The sequence below is a fragment of the Phyllopteryx taeniolatus genome, chromosome 13 (genome assembly GCF_024500385.1).
Source record: "Phyllopteryx taeniolatus isolate TA_2022b chromosome 13, UOR_Ptae_1.2, whole genome shotgun sequence".
Taxonomy (NCBI): domain Eukaryota; kingdom Metazoa; phylum Chordata; class Actinopteri; order Syngnathiformes; family Syngnathidae; genus Phyllopteryx; species Phyllopteryx taeniolatus.
In genome coordinates this window covers 14,389,367-14,410,038 of record NC_084514.1, presented here as the reverse complement: position 1 = coordinate 14,410,038, position 20,672 = coordinate 14,389,367, and the positions used below count along the sequence as shown (strand labels likewise).

Sequence of the window (20,672 nt, the reverse complement as noted above, 5' to 3'; positions counted from 1 at the left end):
TTTCACAATTTGTTTTCCTTCCCTGTGTTTTGGGGGGTCATTTAGGTAAACATAGAAAGAGTGGCAGAGATGTGGCCATAAAGGTTATTGACAAGATGAGATTTCCTACCAAACAAGAGAGCCAGCTGAGGAATGAGGTGGCCATATTGCAGGTGAATATGTCTCACATGATATTCTCGATTCTTGATCAATCTGTTTCTTATCAATGTGTGCTTTTATCTGCTCTGTCTTCAGAATCTGCATCACCCAGGTATTGTCAACCTGGAATGCATGTTCGAGACACCAGAGCGGGTGTTTGTAGTGATGGAGAAGCTGCATGGCGACATGTTGGAAATGATCCTGTCTAGTGAGAAGAGCAAACTGCCTGAACGAATCACCAAGTTTTTAGTTACACAGGTTTGTGTTGCAGACATTTCCAAATCCTAATGTCCCCTTCTTATTTTATGTGCTCAAGATTGCAGTTGTCTCTAAATCAAATGGCAGGAGCCTCAATTGTCGCTTTAGATCACGATCATGCTTTATTTTGTTTCTGCCAACACTCTTGCATTTTGGTGTTTATTGTCTATTGCGGTTTCCCTGTCTCTTTATCCTCCCCTCTGTTGATGGTTTGTGTTATCCCACTGCACACAAGCATCTGCTCAAACTCCATGCCTGTTGATTCTTGTGGTACCTGATTGTAGGGAATTGTTTATGGGAATTGTCGGCATGGCATCGGGGCCTCCTCCCTGGCTGTGGATTACTGGCTGCTGTGGTGTGGTGGTGGTTTTGTGGCGATTAGAAGAACCGCTGGCTCCTGGGCCTCAGTGAGTCCAGAAGCAGCCCCGTTAACAATAAGTCCCATTAGCTGTGGCAGGTCTGGCTCTGATGTGGCCAGGAGGACGTTTGTCACAGCCAGAGTCAGCATAGAAAAGCCTGCTGTGCTGTGGTTTTGGTAGCAGGCCACAGACAGTCATGTATGAGGGGCCAGCTCATGGATAGAGTTGTGATGATGAAATAAGATATTGTTGGGGATCGGTCAAGATGAAAGTATTGACGGACAGTACTGTGTCAATCTTTTCCACATGGCAGTACCTATGGTAATACAAATGATGATAGCGAAGGATAGATTATGTCCTTTTTAGCTCAGGTTTTGAGGCTTAATATGCTTTTGCTTTTTTCACTTTTTCCCCCATAGATTCTGGTGGCCTTGCGACATCTGCACTTCAAAAACATAGTTCACTGTGACTTGAAGCCTGAGAATGTACTGTTGGCCTCTGCAGAACCCTTTCCTCAGGTGAAAGACAAAGGGTTTGCGTACACGTGTGTGAATATGTGTGTTTGTGCAAAGAGAAACTTCTCTTCCATCTTCCAGGTAAAGCTGTGTGACTTTGGCTTTGCCCGCATCATTGGTGAGAAGTCTTTCCGGCGATCGGTAGTGGGCACTCCAGCTTACCTGGCTCCAGAGGTCCTGCGTAGTAAAGGCTACAATCGCTCGTTAGACATGTGGTCTGTGGGAGTTATTGTGTACGTCAGCTTGAGCGGGACGTTCCCTTTCAATGAGGACGAGGACATCAACGACCAGATTCAAAATGCTGCCTTCATGTACCCCCCTACCCCCTGGAAGGACATTTCGGCAGAAGGTAAACGTCCATCGCTGTGGCTGGGTGTCACAATCATTTTCAGACACACAGCGGTATCCTTATCGCCTACGTGTCTGAACTTCGCTGCCGTGAAGTTATGACTCACTTTCAATTTTCCCTTATCCGCCCAAGCAACTGCCCTCCCACATACTTAGCTTGATTGACGGCTTAAACAAATAACAACAAATTAAACAGCAATGGTTTGCCTTTAAACAGACAAACATATTAAGGCATACATCTTAATCGGTTTTGTAATCTATCTGGGGTTGGACAACACTACATCAAATAACATACCACATTCTGACAAGATCAGTTCTGTGCGTCTTACTTTGAGGAAACCTTTTCTGTTCCGGCATGACTTTGCCTCAGTCCACTAAGAAAGGTCCATAAAGTCATGCTTAGAAGGGACAACAATCCCCCCCCCCACACACACACACTTTACCAAGCTGTTTATCTCTTATTTTTGGTTCATCTTGGTTCAACACTTCTTGCCAGAGAGTGTATTAAGTTAAGATAAACCAAGACAATGTTTGTTTGCATGGACATTTGACTTGTATTTCAAGCTTTGCAAACATTATATAACACCACACAATCAGTCTGTAAGATCTGTATTATCATGTGAAAAATAGGGAAACGTTTCCCCTATACAATGGAATTCTTACTTTGCCGTCCACATGGATGCTAAAAGCAAAAAAAAAAAAAAGGAATACAACTGTTTTGTTAATCTATGTCGCAGCAAAATATCCCATACTGTATACTTTATGTGCCGTTCATAGCCATACCATATTCAAGTTTGAAAGGGTTCCTATAAATATTTGATAAACAAGTATACATAACTCATGCCCATTCAATTGTGTGAGTGTGAGACCATGGGGTAGCATCCGTTTTATGATGCGCTAATACATTCTAAACATGATTATTCATTGTCACAGCCACAGATCTGATCAATAATCTCCTTCAAGTGAAGATGAGGAAGAGGTACAGTGTCGACAAGTGTCTCAGCCATCCTTGGTTGCAGGTGACTTCGATATTCGATATCAATATTCTCTTTCCACACTGAACTCCCTTTTCTGACGAATACGTTTTCCCCTCAGGACTATCAGACATGGTTGGACCTCAGGGACTTCGAGACGCGACGAGGCGAACGCTACATCACCCACGAGAGCGACGACGCACGTTGGGAGGAGTACGCAGACGAGCACAGTCTTGTTTACCCCAAACACTTTATCATGGCGCCCAACCTAGATGACATGGACGAGGATCCCTAGTGGCACAGGGGACTTTGCACAACATTTATTCAGGAAGATCACAGGGGACTTTTTGCATCAAACCAGGGGAGTGTTTGCTATGGAAACAGAGAAAGGCTCACGATGTGCGGGAAAGCCCACGTTTGTAGCATGTGTCACCGCTACAAGTTGTAAGATGAGCATGTGCACCACTGAAAAACAAAAACTGTGAGCAGAGATGAGCTTTCTCCTCTTTGCATCATACCAACACCTTCCACGGATATAAGGACAAGCGTACCGAGATAAACTTGATTGTGTCATTGTTTTATACAGTTTTGGTTCTTTTGAGTAATAATAAGGTTCTGTTCTTTGTGTGAGAGAAAGATAGAGCTTATCCCAGGATTAAAGGGCCCTTTTCACAAGGGATTTGGAGTCTTGAGAATTGATCACACATACTGTTAGTTCTCATTTCCAAACGGTTTGTGAGACTGTCCTTTGGCATGAAACTGGAGCAATCACATGTATTTTGTATGTTGTTTTAATGTATTTAGTAATTGTGGTGGTGTTTTGCACTATATTGCGTTGAACATTCCGATGGAACAGAAAGTCCATTTGCTGCTACAGAGGGCTTGTCTGGTCTCTGTGAACAGTGTTCAATAATGACAATCAGTGAAAAGTAGCTGGTGTGTGCCTATACTTTCTTCAACGTGAGTGTAAGAGGATCCATCACCTAAACAAAAAAAATTGTGGAGTTCTATCAACCCAGAAACAGTCAGTACAATCATCCATTTTTGACTTCAGTGTTTGTCTAAAACCAGCAATGTGAGCATTTTATTTCTATTTACTAGTTTAAATGGGACTCAGTAAGCATCCATTTTAAGGAATGTGATTTTTTGTTTTTTTTATGATTTGTTTTTTTAATATAATGCTCTGCAGAGCGCAGAGGTGCCACATAGAACAAAACTGTCCATTCCATGTGCAAACTAATTGCGTGTATGATGTTGTCTGAATAGTTTTAGTACAGTATTGAAAAGTTCATGTCAGAGTAGTGTACAACATTTTTGTAGTTAACTCTGCTATTGTGCTTTGGGAGTACATTCGAGTTTTCCTTAAATCTTATCTTTGTTGCCACTGGATTGGCAGGTGTTTTGTACCTTTCTTTGCATACTGTTTAAAATAAAGACCAAACTTCTTAACTGAGAAGCAACATTTCATTTTCTCAACAGCCCATTCATTAGCTTGCGTCTGTCTAATCCGATTTGACAATATATTTTTGATGTGCATAAACGGCTCTCGCTTGCAGTTTTGTTGTCGTATTTCCATTGTATCGTAGTGACTCCGTGAGCGAGTTGCGGTATTATCATGTTTAGGTTTCTGAACAGATGGATGTGATTCTGGGCCAATCTCTCACCACAAGGGAATAATGACATGGTGAAAGAAGGGTGACTGCAGTGCGGGGGTTTGTGGGGTCTTTGAAATTATTCACGATAAATGCTGTCATGGAACCCCTTCAAGTATCAAATGTGCCTCCAACTGCTGCAGTAAGAAATTACAGAGATTTAGACAGTTATGATTAATCTGCTTAACGTTTTCATTCCTCTTCTGATGGTTTCTGCACTGCGATACCGGTTGACCACTAAATGCAACAAACCCTACTCATACTAACCACAGATGAGAAGTTGGAGAAAAAAAAACATAAACAATCTTTTTCTCTTCAGTGGCTATCCAATACTGCCCTCCTTTATCGACTCACTTGAATTCTTTCAAGATGTGAACTTTGCTGGCCAAATGACCCCATTAACCCCTGTAGGGGAAAAACTGTTTTTCCACTTAAGACACCAAAAAAGTCCTACTTTGAGTCACCTTGCACATACAACTGAAAGCCCAAACTGTCCCAACTAAAAATATCAGGCAATTTTCATGCAGTCAAATGTAATGTTACATTGGCAGTAGAGGGGCCTCTGCAGTGATTTGTAGTTTTGAGGCCTGAACAAAATTGTGGAGGAAATAAAGTGCAATGTCTCCCCACTCTGGCGGAACAGAGGTGTTCAACAGTGGCATGCACTGCAGGCACATTTAGTGTGAAAGGCGTTATGTTCATCACAGCGTCAGTTCTTGCAATTTTATACAAAAAAAAAAAAAAAGGCCAATATACATGTACAAATGCTATCCGTCAATAAATGTTCGATAGCGATTGTCCTCATTTGGGTCACAGGTGAGCTGGAGGATGCCGCTGACTGGGCGAGGAGAGGGCCACACCCTGGATTCGTGGCCAGCCATCGATGGCAGGGCACATAATAGGTAAACAATCATTTACGCTCACATTCACACCCAAGTACAATTTAGAGGCATCAATGAACCTAATAAAAGTGTCAAATGTTGGAAATCTTTTCAGTTGTATTGCTGCAATGGGGAAATTGCAAGCTTTTTCATTCTCAACACCACTGCAATTCTTTTTTCCTGCCAGAAGGTGTCAGTCTTGTAAGATGTTTGCCATTGAACTGCACACAATAGTGGAATGGCCTTCATACTATGAGCTCTCTAAAAGAAAATGCAAACATGATTAGACATTTGGATCTTTTAGCATTATTGATCGTCGCGTGTTTTTAACTGTTTAACTTCTGAAATACTTCTTGGACACGCCATTGGAATGCTCTGAGATTGCATTATGCGCAGTTGCACAGCATGTGTGACGGGTTCTTGATCAGTAACCATTAAGTAAGACTTTGCCATCGTATGCATGTCAGAAAAGATGGAAGATCTGCTGATGGAAGAGGTGGTTTGGGCTTGAGGTCTTGCCATATTTGTTAATCGGCTTTGCCTGCATGGTAGCTTCTCAGCAGGTCTCTTGTCACCTCACGGGGAGGTCTTCGTGTCACACGTCCTCATCCGACCCCCCCCCCGACCCTCCCCTTCCTCCTGGTCCTCCGTGTCTTCCCCTTTCCCTCTCTATGCTCCATATAAATGGGCTCCAGACCAAACAAGCAAACAGAGAGAACAACAGAAAAGCCCATCACCCAGACATACTGTAGTTGGTCTAGGAGAAATGAGGAGACATCTTGTTTGCTTTCTGGGCCGCTTCCAGTTCACCGTGATGGCAGAGGAGGCCTCCCAGGACGCAGCTATCCACGTTTGTGTTTGACTTCCAGGGAGATCAAGGTGGTTCTGACGCATCATCTCTCCACCTAATACACAACTGACTGCGGCCACCTTTTATGAAGCTGGTCGTTCTTTTCATCCCAGCGGCTTGTTGTCAATTTTCATCCTACTTCTGATAGAGACCACACTTTTGCAGTGTCATTAATGCACTATAGTGCTGCGTATGATGTATTTTTGATGCCAAGTTTAAATTTTTGTACCTCAAGTTTGTGTAGTCAAAGCACAAAACATGGCGCGTGGATAACAAAATGAAATTCGGGGTTCCTTCACACTCACACCCTTGACTCCATTTTACATGAGCTGCTGTCTGTTTTCCCAGAGGTACAGTTCTTCTGGTTGCAGGTTTGAACACAATAATCAAACCCATTGACAGACCAAATCTGCCCCCAAACAAACAAAAGAGGCAACCTTGATCATCCTATGTCATAAATGTGGCATGTATTATTAGGTCCAGAAATATTTGATTTCACAATTAATTGGGGATCAAACAACCAACCGTGGTTTAAGTTCACACTTTCACCTTTAAACTAACAGAGTTTACAAAAACATTAGAATTCACCAGGCGCTACGGTGGATGACCGGTTAGCACATCTGCCTCACAGTTCTGAGGACCGGGGCGGGGCTTAAAAGTATTTGGACATAAATATGGCCCTACTTTTTGGATGTCTTTCAGCATAGTCAGATGTCATGGCCTGATTTGTGAACATACTGTATCATATGAATGATCCTCAAGTATGGCCCGCTTGCTACAGATTGCACGTGTTGGTTCTGAATGTGCAAACGGGTTTCAGCTGCTGCTCAGTGCAGGGGCGGGTCTATTGTAGTGGTGTACAGGGCTCCGGCTCCACCCCAAAAATCCTATTCAAAACTATTTTTCTTATCACCTTTAGTAACAGAAAGCTGTGAGAAAGTATTCCAAATAACTATAATATACAGTATCAACTATGCTTTGTATAATTACATGACTGATTGACTGCTTTTGGGAAGAATTTCTAAATGGCCTTTGCATCCTTAGATTTTTCTGTATGGAAAATGTTTGGACACCCCTGACCAAAGATGGTCTCGGAACGCCTATGGTTTTCAGTCAAGGAAAAACATGCGCGAGTCTGAAAATTTGATATCAGCGCCATTGGATAATTCATTCCATTGACAGTAGTTTCCTTCAAAAAGTCAAGCCATCCATGTTTTAAAACCACTCCTCTTGTTGAGAGTTGCAGGGAGCTGGAGCCCATCCCGAATGATTTCAGGCAAAAAACCAGACGACACCACCCTGGACTGGTGGCCACTCAATGACACATACAGACAAACAGGATTTTCACACTCAGTCACAGGTTCACACTGTGACTGAGCGCTAACTGCCAGCACAGAAGACAGACTCCACTCTCAGTGACCATTCAAAACATCTTCACTTTCTTCCACAGTACGCTTAGGATCGTTATCCATCTGCACTGCGACGCAGTGATCATTCCATCAGTTTGTAGCATCACTCCTCAGCATCATCAATAAACACCAGCGAGTCCATTTGAACAACTCCAATAACAACAGTGCTTATCTTAAAGCTCCAAATTGTCTCCCGCCGTACCTCGATAGTGCCTGCCTGCAGCTCCGAAGGAACGACACTGCGCTCTCAACTTCTTTGCGCGCCTCCTCCTCCTCATTCTTAAATACCTCGTATTCTGTGTTGTGTTTCGCCTGGTTTGTTACGTTGCCATTTTCCCACGAACATCGCGAAGCATATCTTGGCTGTTTGTGGAGTTGAAGTCGCTCCACGCATGACTCGTCCTTACGCCCTGTGATAATGTCTCAAATGACTGAGGTAGTAAAAGTATTGATAGTTTGATTTGAACATCAATTTTAGAGCATAAAGATCTAGTATCAGAGGTATCGATCCGCACATCACTAATGCGTATATATCAAAAAACAGCGTGTTGTTGTTATGTGTTATCACTGGTATGTGTGCCATGGATCATGAGCGCATGTCCTTCTCCACACTTTTCTCTTCCCATCACTCTGCTACATCTTGATCTTGGTGTCTTCTGCTCCGATCTGAATCTGATTCCAGAACTTGGAAACCAGTCACCAGTGGTTGCACCATGTTTGAACTCATTATGGCAAAGACAATAAATATTCTTCCATGGCCAAGTGATGATCTTAACTCAATAAAGCATGTTTTTTTTTGTTTTTTTTTTGGGAGACAAAGGTGAAGGCACTAAGACCCACAAACAAGCAGCAAGGGAACACAGTGGCTGCCGTGAAGGAGCACGTCAATCACGTCTATTTTATTTCACATCCATTGTACAGCAGGTCTGAATTTAGAGTTGCGCTTCGTTTGCGTGTCGAGCAGAGCAAGAACAAGAGGCGGAGACGGTTCCCATCTAATCTTCAGTTGTTTTGTTTTTGTTCGCACAGAGCAAAAAAAAAGATTCCATGCTCTTTTTGTGCAGGTGTGTCTTGCCGCTTTGTTTGTGTTTAAGTATCAGTAGTTTGAAGGGTTGTAACTACAGGAACACCTGTTCAATTCTGTTAGCCTGTCTATGGTGTTTCACATTATATATCGTATTAACACGAAGCTAGTGGACTTTCGTTAGAGGAAAATACATGCTTTGCTTGAACGTTTTTGGTGTTTAAATGTACAATTGAATTTATAGTTTAATGGTCTTTCATTTGATGTGACAGTTTTATCAGTAAACAGCAACTGGGAGTAACAGATAAACACAAATGGAAGCGAGAGTGTTCCTCTTTCGTTTTCCCAAATTGATGATAGTCTTCCATTTCTTGACAGTGAGTGGAAACCTCAGGAATTCTTTAAAAAGTGTAATTTGATGAGTTGAATTATCTTTAAAGCGTGTCAGACGGGTACACTGATTTAAAACAAAGAATGTATGTGGTCTCTCTATATGATATATTTTCACCTTTCTCAGGTGGGTCTGGAATGAATGATGCTTTGGTCAACAGGGGTTCTCTGCAATGCATTTTGATTCGTTTTGATCATAAAGAAAACAACTTGGGGGGGGGGGGGGGGGCAGGCGAGGTTTACAAGCCCATCAAATAATTCGGACCAGAAGACGCAAACTCGAGGTGTGGAAGTACTCTTGAACACTTTGTTTGTTTGCTTACGATCAATTCAAGAATAATGATCATTTTTGTAATCGTGTGGGATTTTGTTTTCCAGTTGAGACAAAAAAACAAACAAACGCTATAGATGAGTTGTCGGAGCATCAAATCATTCTTTTGTGTTGAAAGCCAATTAGAGTGGGAAATGAACGTTGGAAACGCTCTGGGAAAATGCAGATGAGCTGCGTAGGTATATATTTGATTTGCTGACTCCAGCTGTGCCCGGAGAATTCCCTTAACCCGTCCCACGGACCGGTTGCCGTGTGAGGGAGGCCACGTGTACCCCTGTTGCAAAGCAGGCAGGCGTAATACACAACCCCCCAGTCTCCTGCTGAAAAGGGCTGGTCATTGACCTCTCAGGCAAGTGGCAATATTTGCTCACCTGAAATACACACATCTTGCCAATTGGGGTCGGGGTGGGCCAAGGACTGGGGAAGGACCCCTTGATGCAGCTGTGGCCCAGGGAAAGAGCCAGACCGGGAAGTTTTGTGGCAGAGGAAGGGCGGGGGGGGGGGGGGGGGATCTCTTGGCGGGGGGCTGTTGAGCAGTGTTAGCCCTATTGTGTCTTGAAGGAGGCAGGGGCCGTATTTGTCTGAAGCTGTAGGAGGCTGATGAGGTGCTAATCTGTTGAGTGGCTGAGTCATTGGGCCTCTGTTCCCAATGGCCTGTTAGCTGTCAGTGCCTGTAAAAAGGCACAATTTACGGGGCCCGTGACCACGACTGAGCCATCCGTGTCCGCGGGTAAGCAAACACAGATTGGACACTTATGTTGTTGCTCTTATAGGGCAGGTTTTACCACCAGGCTCCTGGGGTGACACGTAGGCAGCCCCCTTTCAGCTCTCTTCAAGAGCTGTCGGCTCCCTCCGTGCTCCTCTGTAAACACTACAAATTAGCCATCTGCATATGGATGGGCCCTCGTCCGTCCGAGAAGACCTGGCAGAAGATAGGCTCGCCTCTAATGCGGACCTGATATAAATTCTCCGCTACGTGCCTCTAATTTCTGTGCTACGCATACCAAACAAGGATAGCTTTCAGGCACGGAGCGTGAGATTTTGTTTTGCGGTGTGCTGAAGCATGACGTTAACGAAAGCATGCCGCTTACTGGCTGTCAAAGATGGGTCAGAGGTAATCCCAAACTTGAATTTCCCATCAGCCTGGAATACAGATAAGACCGTAGCAGATATAAGCCTCACTTGCCCACTGACACACTGATGGAAAAAGGAAATGGAGCAAAAGCCTCTCTCAGATGTGTGTGTGTGTGCGTGCTTTTTCCTCAGTGGTCTTGTAGAGATGGTCACAGCCTTGCACATTTCAACAGCATTGACCACAGCGCCATCAAACCACTGCGGAGGTGGCAAAAATACGATCTGGCCTGAAGTAAAACGACAAAGTAGAACGTAACACATTGGCATAATGAAAACTACAAAATAGGTTCCCTCTTTTTTTTTTTTTTTTTACTTTTATAGCGTTCTTATTGAGAAAAAGAGAGCTTGTGTTGTCTCAGGCTTTAATGCCGTCAAAACAATGCTTTTCCATAGCTTTGCTAATGTTGTGAACTGACGAACAAAAACTACATTCGCGAATCATAACTACGGACGAAAATATCACCTTACCTGTATGTGTTTTTTCAGATTGCAGTTGATGGATAATTTATGAATATCACAAGCTTGTGGTTTGCCACGACTCATTCTTCGGAGGTGGAAAAAAATCAGCAAGCTTATTTTTTTTTTTAGCAAAGTAATGAGTAAAAAGTACAGATACCTGCTTTCTGTCTACTTCAGTACAGTAACAAAGTATCTGTACTTTACTTGCCACCACTGAACAGTTGAGCAATTCCCTTGCTGTCCTTCACGTCAACTAGGATTCCAAAGCTAATTAATGCAACGTAACTTTGGAATCACTGCACAACTGTGTGACAGCATGGTGGCCCAGGATGAGCAGCATTGGCTCATCACAGATTACAGCATGCAGGGCTTGATGATGGCGCTGATATTTAGACATGCAGCTTCCCATGGGAGCTTGGCACTTTAATTACCATAGCCGTACTGCGCCCCTCCTGTTTTAATTGCCTGCAGTCTGTGATTAAATGTGTATTGACTCTGCAGTTGGCCTACTAATGAATAACAATGGGCCGATTTGGTGATATTAAATCTTTGGGCCCTGATACACATCAGGCGCCTTTTACTCTGAAAGTTCAGACATTTGAAGGAGTCAAAGCAACTGAACAGATCGCTTCCATTAGCAAATATCCAATTTCTATCTGGTCTTAAAAGTGTATTTAAAGTGAATGCAAATATGGAGTACTTTTCCTGCACAGGAAAACGACCCTCAAAGCTATTAAAACCATTCAAAGAAATAATAAAGCCATACGTCATTAAAAGATGAAGTACTTAGCAGGTTTTTTTTTGGGGGGGGGGCTCATAGATCATAGAGAATTATGATCAATACATTTGAATAAACTCTCGACATGTAAGCATTTTGAACAGGAATCGAAACTGAGTTATACCCAAATTTGAGCCGAGTCACTCAACAATAGAAACTACTATCTCTGTTTAGAAATGTAAAAACGTTTAGAACTATTTTTTGACATCTTAATCGCTTTCCGATTTTATTTATTTTTTTAAACTATTTTTTTATGTTTATAGTTCATGGATCATAATAATGATTACATCTCTGCATTCGAAATACAATTTATGTTGAATAAATGAACGTATTCACAATTAAAGAAGCAAAACAATTTATGCTGCTAACTACCAATGCTGTTTATGGCAGCTGTGGCATAAACCTCACATTAGGTGGTGGTCAAACAAATGAATTATCTATCGATCTATCTGTATCATTGGCCGTGCGCTCTTCAGTGATCCGTCCCACCTTCCATATTCTCCTCCTGTGGTCCGAGAGATAGATGAACTGTGTGAACCTTGTGTGATAAACGAAGGGCAGCGGTCAACACGAGACCCTTTACCATGACAAGGAAACAAGTATTGAATCGGGAGCGCCCTGGATACAGTCAACGTAACCGCATATCAAATGGCATTCCTGTTCCTGGCCACATTCCTCTCAATATCAAAAGGTGCGTATTTGAGGATATCCTTAGTGTGTTTGCGCTCTGACCCGCTGGGGCCAGTGCAATAACTTTGGACTCCCTCCCACATGCGTCTCAGTGCACTGACCTCTCTCCGTTTTTATTTAGCTTGCCTTGTGTGCCTTCCCAGTCCAGCCGCTTTTCAGATTCATTTCCAGGTAAACACAGCGTGGCCTGCCACAAACCTGCGGCCAAGAGGCGTTGTCACAGCTGTGGCAGATAATGGCAAGTCCAAACTCCAGGCCAGCTCTGGAATGTTTACTGTCACCACAGGCAAGTTGGCAGCAAACATTTTGTCCTCCTTTTTCTCAGAGAAAGGACCTCTAATTATTAATTTTACTTTGATGAATGACATGCTTAACCCTTTGGCTTATGTGGCTTGGTGCTTGTACTCACAAGGATACAAAGACCCAAAGGGAGCATTCTGAAGTAAATCTTTCAATTTTAGCTGAAGAAAAGTCCCTGCGAAAGTCGAAACTGAAAATTAACATATTCCTGCCGACAACTGCCGGGTGTTTGGGGGAATATTCTAAGGGGGTCCTCCCACAGAGCAAGGGGGCACCCTCTTTCCACCCAAGAAGAGAATGTTGTTTTAGGCCAGTGCGCATGCAGGTGTGCCACTTTCACGCCATTCAACTTTCCACACTTTGCGTTTGCCCTTGTTTATGAGCACTGATTGAATGCATGTTGAATGTGTCAGTTGTAGCACTGCTCATCATACATCAGCAAAGTGGCCAGTGTCCCCTTGAAGAAATCACTTTCGCTTGCCTTGCGCTCTTGCCTTGGAAAGCGGGCTTTTATTCACGAACCTTGCAAAATGAAGCAAATCTAATTCGAGTTAATAAAGAAGAAACAGGAATGTTCCATTTGAGACATCTTCAATTCTTAATTGGAATGCTAAATATTTCGGTGTGCCACAACAGCAGTAGAACTGTGTTACTGTTCAATTGGTACCCAAATGATTTCACATCCAAATGATGACCACTTCATTAGGGAGGAATCGAAAGAGATTAAATGCAAGAACTGTCAAAATTGTACCATGACAAAAATAACAATGCTCAGTTTTAATTGACACTGTTATAGAGGCATTCAACATCAAATAGTTATCATAGTTGATGCATCAAGATGTGTCAAACATTAGAAAACAGAATGAAGGCAAACGTTTTTATTTCGTTTTTGACTGCGTCGCTTCACATTGGCACTGGTTTGTGTTGATGATTGCACACTCAGTTTCATTAAAACGAAGATAAATCAATGACACAGTGTTGTAAATAGATGTATTTAATGACAATGAATAAATGATGTTTGAGGCTACATTAATGTTAATTGTGTCCCGCGGGCCTGTTGGAAGCTCATAGCTCACCACACAGCAAAACTTGGGAGTGTTAAAATTCCAGGGTTCCATTTTTAGGAGGTGATTTTAACTCCCAAAGTGCAATTCTAATATGGAACCATTTTTCCGATTTATAAAAATGGTGTCCAGAGTGGGGAGTTGATCACATGGTGCGAATTAAGCTCCACCTTTGCACCTGCACTTCTTTAGTTTGAGAGAGACGAGTCAGTGCCATTTTCCGATTCCTGTATTTTCACATGGTAAATTACGGTAAATTCAAACGTACTCAAATAATTTGAAACTGATGCTGTGAACTGCAGTAGTATGATAATATATGACAAGAATATATGTATAAGAGAGAGAGAGAAGAGAAGAAGAATATCTCAAAGAATATATGTTGCAACAACGGAGAAAGCCTTGCTAATGAAAAAAAGAAGATGCAACATTTAGCTCCAACTACAGATTCAAAGTAATTTAAAAATTCACATTTATTATTCCCATCATGTAATACATACTGTACATACATGTATACACACACACACACACACTACCGGTGTTGTTAAGTAACCCTTCCATAGTTTTAATGATGTCAACTCATCCAATATTTCCCACTATTGGAGTTGTGCACAAACACTGTCACAGTGTTAATAATGTTAACTCTTTCAAAAGTGTTGATTTAACTCTGAACCGGTGGTTGCCATATAAACTCTGGGTGAGTGTTGATTTCAACGCAAAGAGTGTTGAATTTGTCTTTTCAAATGTGCTGTGTGTGACATTGGGATTTCTTTGGAACGCTATAGAAGCGATCATTTCAAAATATAAACAAATATAAAAAGATTTATAGAAAGAGTTGCATGTTGCTACTTTTCTGTTTCCTACCCTTTTAAATTATTGCTGATCATTATAATTGGGGAGACACGGTGGACAACCGGTTAGCACATCTGCCCCACAGTTCTGAGGACCGGGGTTCAAATCCCTGGCCCCGCCTGTGTGGAGTTTGCATGTTCTCCCCGTGCCTGCGTGGGTTTTCTCCGGCCACTCCGGTTTCCTCCCACATCCCCAAAAATTCTAGATTAATTGAAAACTCTAAATTACCCGTAAGTGTGAATGGTTGTTTGTTTATTTATATGTGGCCTGCGATTGGCCGGCGACCAGTTCAGGGTGTACCCCGCCTCTCACCCGAAGATAGCTGGGATAGGCTCCAGCACGCCCGCGACCCTCATGAGGATAAGCGGTAAAGAAAATGGATGGAAGGATGGAATTAGAATTTCCAAGATCAGTTTCTTCACATAAATGAATATCATTAATTATGAATAATCTATACATAAATGTAATTTGAGCAAATGTGTTTTTTCAGAAGTGTGTATCAAACTGGTAGCCCTTCGCATTAATCAGGACCAAAGAAGCAGCTCTTAGTTTCAAAAAGGTGGGCGATCCCTGCACTACAGTAAGTTCCACCCTACTACTGTATCACATCTGTTGTAGCCCTATTAAAGCCTTATTACATTCATTTTATAATGAAAGAGTTTCAGCACAGCCCAGTTTGTGGTGTGGTAAAAATACAAAAATGTTACATTAGCTAATTTGCCACAAAGGTGTTTGATTTTACCACAATCGCAAACCCTATGCATGGGCAATTTATTATTTTCTTATTCAAAGAAAAAAAAAAAAAAAAAGCTTTTTCGAGAATACGTTTTTTCGACTATTATTTCCTGCTCATAATCCAACTTTTTTTCCGCCACAAGATCTGACTGAAAATATTCTGCAAATATAATACCAAAAAAATCAATTACACCATTCAAAATATGCGGTACATTTCTCATTAATTGAACAACACACACAAGACCAGTTTTTTAGAAACTTCTAAAAGTATGAAAAAATGTCAACACACTCATTTCATTCATTTAGTTACCAAAAAAAAAAAGTAATGACTTAGTTTAACTGAAGACATCCATTTGAAAAGGCAATGTGCATGTGCATTATCTTCAGTGAAGTCCATTTGGATTCCACAGTCACACCAAATTCACATCCAAAGGTTTGCAAAGTGCGAGAGGACTCTGCACCTTTTTGCACAATTGTGGACATTTTTTTTTTTTAAATGTCAATTGGCTGTCTGTTGTCGTACTAGAGCGGCTCCAACTACCGGAGACAAATTCCTTGTGTGTTTTTTGGACAGACTTGGCAAATAAGGATGATTCTGATTCTGATGAACAGATCTCACACACACACACACACACACACACACTGGTTGTTTGCATATTTTGTTTTTCACCAAATCCAAAATGTGACCTTCACCCATGTGAAGGGACTCCGGCAGGTTGATGATTAACCTTGAAATTAGCAACACATCTCATTCAAGAACACAGTGTCAGCCAGGTCAAGGACCATTTTGGAACAGTCATACCAAAGGGGGACCTATTCTTTTTCCAAAATACATTCATATACATTTATAAATTATTGGAATATGTCCCCACACAGGTTATCATCAGCAATGCATGTCTTGATATAACAGGCAAAATGTTCCTAATTTAACATTCACCAAGTGCATCGTAATATCAAATGAAATGATATGACTTGCTTTCATCAGCTCACCGTAGCAGAAAACAAAATCGGCCTGCATTGTGGAAGCTGTGTGCTCGGTGCAATCCCCAAACGTCAACCGGTCCCCCCCCCCCCCCCCTCATGATCTCATTTCCAAGTTAAGCAGACTCTGTTAGTCCCTCGTCAACAAGACAGGTTTACTCGCCTATACTAATGGGGCTCTATACTGATAGTTATGCTCCTGCGTAAATATGCACTCAAATAGGTGTACAACTAGTGACACGTGGCCGGCAACACACTGCAGCCTCACCTTCATGTTTGTGTCATACAAATATATACAGTAGTGTACAAGCTGCAAGAGAAATGCTCGATTTAAATACAGTCATAAAAGTCTCCATTGACACCTTCAATCAAAACCTATGCAAATAAACTGTCATTTAATAGAATGCTTAGGCCTTCACAGCATTAATTGCGTGTTTTCACCTGCATTTTTTACATTATATTTACCATCGAAAATTCAAACGGAATTCTGCATTTTGGTGAAGGCAACTCTATGAAAATATTTTCTCGGCTTTTACGCACGTCCCAAAGAGTTCACGGCTAAAATGACCGACAGAGGGCGCTCTCACGCAGTACTTCACTAATTGAAACATTTGTTCGGGGGAATCTTGTGAGAATATTGATCAAAATGCTTTTGGACCTCCAATTTAATCATGACCCACAATATATATATATATATATATATATATATATATATATATATATATATATATATATAAAGATAAGCAAGGCATTTCAATCAAACTGACATTGAAAAAAATAAAATACATTGCGATAAAGTATAAGCATTTCCAAAGCTTTGTAATGATAACATTGGGAAACATAACAACAAAAAACAATCATGATATGTATAATAATATCCCCTTTTACGGATGCACGAAGACGTAACCCCAAATAAATGTGTACAAAAGTAAGACGTATCAAATTAGAAGCTATAATACTGTAACCTCAAAAGGGAAGTGGCGCTTGGGTAACTTTATGAGGAAGCGCGACGGCAATGTCAACATTACAACCAAGTCTGGTTTTTGACAGAAAATATTCATTTTCCGAATCATTCTGTGGCATTGTTCCATGGGTTTTTGCTACATAATGAAGTGGCGAGGTGATACATCAATGCAACAACGCAGAAAAGAAATTGAAACAATGTGTTCGTTTAAAGTGAATGAGAGCAATAAGCACGTCGGAGCTCGTGTATGAAGGAGCAAGCACACCGTGCAAAGAAAGTAGTGCCACTCTTGCGGGTCTGCGTAGCGCCCAGAAAAGACTCAACGACCAGATTAGTTTGGAAAACTTTGGTGTTTTTTTTTTTTTATATATATATGAAATGGTCCTTTTCAAGTCAGCGCAGGTGTACTACGGGGTGGATGGGGAGGGTTTGGAGTGTTGGTGGGGGTGCGTGAGAGTAGGGGAGTTGGAGTGGTGGTGGGGGGGGGGGGGGGGGGGGGGTGAAGCTTGAGGAGTCTCACGCCTAGGTGCGAGGAGATTATTCAAATTGGGCCCAAGGCGTAGAAGTAGGATTGGAGGCTTGGCTGGCGCACACCAGCTATATCACTGCGTCAAGCGGGCGCACGGAGCGTCATTTCCAAGCACGTTCGCTCTCTGACGCATTGCGCGGCGGGCGGCTGCCTCTCCCTTTTTGTGCGCCACTCTTGGACTCGCGGGGACGCGGCAGCCACTCCGACACATGCGCCGGTGGTCCCCAGTCAGCGGCTATATACGAGAGACACTTTTGGCTTTTTCCTCAGCTGGGAGACGCTCGGTTGAAAGTCCTCCATGATGCTCGGAGCAGTTAAAATGGAAGGACACGAACACACCGACTGGAGCACCTACTACGCAGAGCCCGAGGTGGGTACCTTAAATATATATTTCCCCCCCGTTGTCTAAAGCCGATCCCATTTTATACAACTCAATATTAGCCCTGAGATAATATTAACTTTGTGATCAAATATTGACTTGAGGCGCCTCCAAATCCTCCCCCCATCTCACGCCGCGCGCGCTCTCCTAACAAAGTTGCTTGACATGCAGAGGAGGAGGAGGAGGAGGTGGGCTCAACTTTTTCACTTGGATTATAATTTTTGTCTATATACCTATCTCCACCAAATCATGCAATTTTTTTTTTTTTTTTTTTTTGGGGGGGGGGGGGGGGTGTTTTTACTCGACAAACAGCAGAGGTGTTTGATTTGGGGAGCAGATGGGTTCCAATATTTGGGATGCGCTGTGGTGTGTGCGCTCCCCAACGAGGCTGTGCAACGCGAACAGCAGACGCGACGCGCGCTGTTTAATTGACGCTTCCATGAAATAAATTCAACGGAACGAGAGACGTCGTGCAGGCAAGCAAACAACGTGTCCGCTTTGAAATCTCTTCTCCTTTTGGAGTTTGGCCTTCTTCTCTTCTATTGTATTGCATATGTTAGTTTTTTTTTTTTCCAATTATATAATCACTGACCCATCCATTTTAAGTTGTATTATTATTATTATTATTTTTTTTTTGTTTTTTTTTAAATAGAATATAGAAAATTGCTTAATAGTTTCATTTTGTTCGTTGGCTGTTTTTAATGATGAAGCACTTTGTAACTTCGCTTCGAGAAGGTGCACACAATAAAGAAGAATGAGTCCGTCGACATAAGAATTTCTTATTATAAGTGATCGTGCGCTATTCGATATCACTGACGTCACGTTAATATACAAGTAAGTATTAGTTCACTATTGATTTGTGTTTCACGACTTGTCTTTTCACGCTCGTCTGTTGTGCCCCCCCCCCCCCCCCCCCCCCCCCCACGTGCAGTGTTACACCTCTGTTGGCAACATGAACGCCGGCCTGGGCATGAACACGATGAACACCTACATGAGCATGTCCGGCATGAGCACGTCGGCCAACATGTCGGCCAACTCCATGAACATGTCTTACGTCAACACCGCCATGAGCCCCGGCATGACCGGAATGTCCCCGGCGGGCGCCGGCGCCATGAACGGCATGGGAGCCGCCGGCATGACGGCCATGAGCGCGGCCCTGAGCCCCAGCATGAGCCCCATGACCGGCCAGCCGGCCTCCATGAACGCCCTGACGTCCTACACCAACATGAACGCCATGAGCCCCATCTACGGCCAATCCAACATCAACCGCTCCAGAGACCCCAAGACGTACCGGAGGAGCTACACGCACGCCAAGCCGCCGTATTCGTACATCTCGCTCATCACCATGGCCATCCAGCAGTCGCCCAGTAAGATGCTGACGCTGGCCGAGATCTACCAGTGGATAATGGACCTCTTCCCCTTCTACCGGCAGAACCAGCAGCGCTGGCAGAACTCCATCCGCCACTCGCTGTCCTTCAACGACTGCTTCCTCAAAGTGCCCCGGTCGCCGGACAAGCCCGGCAAAGGCTCCTTTTGGACTCTCCACCCGGACTCGGGGAACATGTTCGAGAACGGCTGCTACCTGCGCCGCCAGAAGCGCTTCAAGTGCGACAAGAAGATGTCGGGCGTCAAGGAGTCCGGACGCGGCAAGGCGGGCGCCGGCGGCGACGGCTCGTCCCACAGCAGCTCCGAGAGCTGCTGTGGCAACGAGTCGCCGCACTCCAACTCGTCCGCGGGCGAGCACAAGAGGGCCATGTCGGACATGAAGGCGAGCCAGGCTCTGAGCCCGGAGCACGCCGCCTCCGTCGCCGCCGCCGCCGCCGCCGCCGCCGCCGCAGCCGCCGCCGCCGCCGCCATCTCGTCCCCGGTGAGCCAGGGCCAGCACCTCCTCTCCCAGCACCACTCGGTCCTGCAGCAGGCCCACGACGCGCACCTCAAGCCCGAGCACCACTACTCCTTCAACCACCCGTTCTCCATCAACAACCTCATGTCCTCGGAGCAGCAGCACCACCACCACCACCACCACCACCACAAAATGGACCTCAAGACTTACGAGCAGGTCATGCATTACTCGGGCTACGGCTCCCCCATGACCGGCGCCCTCTCGATGGGCTCCATGGCGGGGAAGGCCGGCCTGGATTCCTCCTCTATACCTGACTCCTCTTACTACCAAGGAGTCTATTCCAGGCCCATCATGAACTCCTCGTAAACGGACTTCGATCTCAACGTGTACATTTGTAAAAAAAAAAAAAAAAAAAAAAAAAAAAAAAAAAGATACAAAAAAAAATGAAAAAATACATCATAATAATAATAATAATAAAATGTACAAAATATAGAATTTGTGTACAATAAGTATTTCAAATATTCCCCGCCCCCATCGTTTTAGTTGTCGAATTTGTTAGTAGCCCTTTTATTGTTAATAATCCGTGACACTGACTGATAATGTGACCTGCTCAGATGTCTGCTGCAGGAATGAACTCCAAAGAAAACAAACAATAAACAAACAAAACAAACAAAAAAAAAGCTGTCAAATAACCCATATTTGCTTATCTGGACTCCAGGACTGAATTTCAAAACACATGGATTTCTTCAATCATTTGTGTAATTCCTATTTATGACTTGTATATGTGTATTCTTGTAGTGACAAGAGCAACATCTATATTAAAGTGTTATTGGTCATG

The 20,672-nt window shown here is 43.2% G+C and overlaps 2 protein-coding genes across 10 annotated transcripts in view; both read left to right on the top strand.

Annotated features, from left to right (window-relative positions):
- prkd3 (protein kinase D3) overlaps positions 1-4,041 on the top strand; it is a 58,461-nt gene extending 54,420 nt beyond the window's left edge. For all 8 annotated transcript variants that reach the window (XM_061794921.1, XM_061794920.1, XM_061794927.1 and 5 more), the window contains 6 exons: positions 46-152; positions 235-396; positions 1,175-1,273; positions 1,352-1,619; positions 2,552-2,637; positions 2,714-4,041. In XM_061794921.1, the coding sequence (XP_061650905.1) occupies positions 46-152; positions 235-396; positions 1,175-1,273; positions 1,352-1,619; positions 2,552-2,637; positions 2,714-2,887 (896 nt within the window). In that variant the 3' untranslated portion in view covers positions 2,888-4,041. The remainder of the gene's footprint in view (positions 1-45; positions 153-234; positions 397-1,174; positions 1,274-1,351; positions 1,620-2,551; positions 2,638-2,713) is intronic.
- Positions 4,042-14,903: 10,862 nt separating this feature from the next.
- foxa2 (forkhead box A2) lies at positions 14,904-20,672 on the top strand. 2 transcript variants are annotated; one of them, XM_061795946.1, is made up of 3 exons: positions 14,904-14,983; positions 17,883-17,982; positions 18,923-20,672. In XM_061795946.1, the coding sequence occupies exons 2-3, from the start codon at positions 17,911-17,913 to the stop codon at positions 20,198-20,200; spliced, it is 1,350 nt and encodes a 449-aa protein (XP_061651930.1). In that variant the 5' UTR covers positions 14,904-14,983; positions 17,883-17,910; the 3' UTR covers positions 20,201-20,672. The 2 variants fall into 2 exon arrangements, with proteins under 2 accessions (XP_061651930.1, XP_061651929.1); XM_061795945.1 differs by lacking the exon at positions 14,904-14,983 and having other exon boundaries at positions 17,601-17,982.

Bases quoted from the DNA above. Each gene is read 5' to 3' on its own strand.
- foxa2 (XM_061795946.1), top strand. From the start codon at position 17,911: ATGATGCTCGGAGCAGTTAAAATGGAAGGACACGAACACACCGACTGG. The intron at 17,983-18,922 runs GTGGGTACCTTA...CCCCACGTGCAG, and splicing joins CCTACTACGCAGAGCCCGAG to TGTTACACCTCTGTTGGCAA.